This window comes from Apaloderma vittatum, unplaced genomic scaffold (genome assembly GCF_000703405.1).
Source record: "Apaloderma vittatum isolate BGI_N311 unplaced genomic scaffold, ASM70340v1 scaffold10738, whole genome shotgun sequence".
NCBI classification, from domain to species: Eukaryota; Metazoa; Chordata; class Aves; order Trogoniformes; family Trogonidae; genus Apaloderma; species Apaloderma vittatum.
In genome coordinates, this window is record NW_009732398.1 from 239 (window position 1) to 4,350 (window position 4,112).

Below are 4,112 nucleotides of genomic sequence, written 5' to 3' on the forward strand. Positions count from 1 at the left end.
GATATACTTGCCACTAGATTAGGAGGATCATTTTTTGGATCATATATGGGATACTAGTTTAGACATGGATGTCCTAGCTGGTTTTGTTACTTGGTTGGTTTTATTTTTGAAGTATCCTTACTCTCTCTGTTTCTCTTGTTTCTGGCATTACATACTAGGGTTCTGTGACTCCTTGTCCTGGTTTGAGCTAAACAGAACCAATTCTGTTCAGTGATTTTTTCAGCTCAGTCTTTTCTAGGAGGCTTCACTTTCAGAAGTTAACAACATGTTTTGGCAGACAGTATCTGCTACTAGTAAATGACAATGCCTGATGTTTACAGTTGCTGCCAGGGATTGGGATGCAGAGAGGCTTTTGCTCATACTTGCTCCTATAATGACCAAGGTCACTGCTGGATCTTGTGTAACATGTTGTGGGTGCCGGGAAGTAAAAAGGTCTCAGGGAAGTAAAAAGATGCACCTGCAGTGAGTAACAGACAGGACAGATGACCCAAAACTGACCAACAAGAGTATTCTAAGAGCTGAAGGATCAAGGAGGTTAAACTCTCTTCTTCAATGGCCAGCATCCAAGGAGGATTCCATCCACTCTTCCGCCTTGGATCGTGATCCTGAGTTCCTGAATCCAGCTCTTGTATCCAGCTCCCTAAGTGCTTCCTGCTCTGCAGCATCAGTAGAGATTGCTAGGGGGAAGAGAGTTGTGTGTTCAATATTGGGTTTGTATGTATTAGTGTATATTTAGTTGTTTTAATCATTTCCTTATTAGTACTACTATAATTTTACTAAAGCTATTTTAATTTTGTTTTCCAATCCATAAGTCTCTCTGCGTTATTCCCTTTTCCCTTCCCCTTTGGGGAAGGAGTGAGGTTAATAAAAAGCATCTGTCAGTATTTAGTGGCTGGCCTACCCTTAACACTTGACACAATGATATCTTTCTCTGAACATTTCAAATAATTTTAAAATTGTGATTAAATATGCTGTGAGACACATCATTTTTAATCACATAAAGTGGCATTTTTGTTGGTACAGTGGGACATCAAAAGATTAAATCAATTTCTTAGCAGCACTCTCAATTTCTTGACCTAGCCCCAGAACAACCACTCCTGTGCATATAAGTACTTTTGCCCAAGGATGCAAAAGCAAAGCCTCTGACATTTATTATTCTGTTGTGTGTCTGTTCCCAGGACATTACATTTCTGTGGATACATCTTACGAAGGTGAGAAAGCAGTGCTGTCCAGTCCTGAGCTGTACTCTGAGGAATGGAGCTGTGTCCGACTGATCTACCAGATTGCAATGACTGCAGAGGCTTCACGTGATCCCACCAGGCTCAACGTATACCTGAGGCAGGAAGGAGAGAGCTTTGATCGTTTGCTGTGGTCAGCCAAGGAGCCTTCAGATAGCTGGCTCATAGCTAGCTTAGATTTAATTAACAGCACAAAGAAGTACAAGGTAAATCCAATTTTAGAATTGGAATAGAAGAAGATGCCATAGGCTTTCCGATGTTGGAGTGTACAGACTGCTTTTTGAACACATCTGCTCCAGGCCCTAATCTTGGCTTTCACCTCTATGGCTGGCAGCATGTGCATCAGTCAACCTCTCTGTCCCTAAAATCAGTGTGCAGAGCTGTCTTGAGTCCTGTAGCAGGTATGAGACCTCCCAGGTCTTGGGTCTTCAGCTGCACTTACACGTTCCTGTACTCTGGGCCCTTCTTGAGGGAAAGTCAGAAGCTGAGAGGAGAATAATTCTACCTCAAACCTCTCACATTGCATCACTCACAATAAAATCATATATAGCTACAGCTGAGAAATGTGGAGTCCAATACTCTGACACAAAGTGTGGGATTTTTTGGCCTGATCTTTTTGTCCTTCAGTGTGCCTTCTGTCCTAGAGGAAAGGCACTGACTCTGCCCTTAATGCCAAGCTCTTCCAGTAAAAGCACATCTCCTGAGTGTAATGATGATGAGCCTCCCATATATATTTCATATGTTCTCCTGTTTACCCTGTTTAAATGTCCAAGGTGCTAATGGAAATACCAAAACCTTAATATTTACAGTTTGATTTATATTGTGCAGATTGTACTGGAAGGTGAAATAGGACAAGATAAATCTGCCAGTATAGCAGTTTTTGAAATTAAAATAACTCCTGGATATTGTATTGGTAAGTACCTGCATATTGTATTGGTAAGCTCTCTGTTCAGCTTCCGTATTTTCTGCTTAGAAAAAAATGTCTTGTTGGCAGTTTCAAAACTGAATTAAGGCTCTGGGTTTAGAAAAAAGACAATGTTTTTTCCTTATTGAAAAAGAGGCTGTTGTATTCAATACAGATATTTTTTAAACTAAGGTTGCACACACTAGTAAGTTTTTTATTAATCCATCTCTGTGATAGACATTTCACATACAATAATTCATTCTAAAGCTATCTGTTGGCCAAGTAGGGACAATTGTTATATTTACACAAAGCCAGACTGCTGCAAATATTAGGCATAGCAGCTGCAAGAATATTTCTGCTGTCTGCTTCCTCATGCTTCCTTACAGTGGCATTTTGCATGCTCAGAGTTGACAGTTGACACTTACTGCTATTTCCTCATGACATCTGCCAAAAAACCTCTAAGGAATTTGAAAAAATTATAGCAGCTAGGAGGATGAGAAACTTTTGCATTTCTGGGCAGCTCTGGTAGAGTCCAACTGAATTGTCACAATTCTTTGGCTCTGTGAAGGAAACAAAGCAATCTCATTACCACCATGAAACACTAGTCCTGCTTTGCTTCTAACCATCCTTGATTTACAAGTAGAAGTTGTACTCTGACTATTTAATTCTATGAAGTGATAGATTTTAAATCTATTTTATTTGATTCTAAATTACAGCAGTCCTGTATTGCCAAATAATTAAAAGGTAGATTTGACCTAACAGGGTGGAAATGAGATTTTAATCCAAAAATGTGGCTAAGTTTGCTTTCACTTATTATAGGCTGTTTACTGCTGTGTCCAAATTTATAAATGTAGCTGTTATCTGCACTGCTGTATATAAAATGAGGCCAGTGCTTAGCAGTAGCCTCTCTTCCAGTTTCTATAATGAAAATGTGTGCACTGAACTTGTGATGTCTGTAATTGCAGAATGTGACTTTGAAGAAAATCATCTTTGTGGCTTTGTGAACCGCTGGAACCCCAATGTCAACTGGTTTGTGGGTGGAGGCAACATTCATAATTCTCAGTCTATCCTGCCCAAAGACCACACACTCAACAGTGAACTGGGTAAGGAACAAATGTAACACAGAAATATAGTGGAAAATTTGAGTCTGTGATCTACTCTTATACTGCAAATTATTATGTGAGTTCTTTCTTTTGGCATTGGGTGACTGATGGGCTGCACCTCTGTGGGTGCTGAGGAAGCTGATGGGAGTCATTGCTAGGCCACCCTCCTTCATCTTTGGTAAGTCGTGGGGAATAGGTGAGGTGCCTGAGGACCGGAGGAAAGCGAATGTCACTCTAGTCTTCAAAAAAGGCAAGAAGAAGAACCCAGGTAACTGCAGACCAGTCAGCCTCACCTCCATCCCTAGAAAGGTGATGGAACAACTTATCCTTGGCACTGTCACCGAGTGTATCAAGGATAAGAAGGTCATTAGAAGTAGTCAACATGGTTTTGCCAAGGGGAAGTCATGTCTGACCAGCTTGATAGCCTTTTATGAGGATATAACCAGGTGGGTAGGTGATGGCAGTGCAGCGGATATAGTTTATCTTGATTTCAGTAAAGCATTTGACACTGTCTCCCACAGCATCCTCATAGCTGAACTGAGAAAGTGTGGTCTGGACGATTGGGTAGTGAGGTTGATTGTGAACTGGTTGAAGGAAAGATGTCAGAGAGTTGTGGTCAATGGGACAGAGTCTGTTTGGAGACCTATATGTAGTAGAGTGCTTCAGGGGTTGGTACTCGGATGAGTGTTATTCAATATATTCATCAATCACCTTGATGAATAGGGTGCACTGTCAGCAAGTTTGCTGATGACGCAAAACTGAGAGGAGTGACTCACACACCAGAAGGCCGTGCTGCCATTCAGTGACACCTAGATAGGCTGGAGAGTAGGGAGGGAAGAAATCTTATGAAACACAACAAGGGCAAGT

At 41.1% G+C, this 4,112-nt stretch overlaps 1 protein-coding gene across 1 annotated transcript; it reads left to right on the forward strand.

Moving 5' to 3' along the window:
* Positions 1 to 1,178: 1,178 nt before the first annotated feature.
* LOC104278511 (MAM domain-containing protein 2-like) lies at positions 1,179 to 3,245 on the forward strand (the record flags this gene model as incomplete). Its single annotated transcript, XM_009875513.1, has 3 exons — positions 1,179 to 1,444; positions 2,067 to 2,151; positions 3,108 to 3,245. Coding segments are annotated over 3 exons (489 nt in total), but the record flags the coding sequence as incomplete, so codon positions are not given.
* Between the last annotated feature and the right edge of the window lie 867 nt (positions 3,246 to 4,112).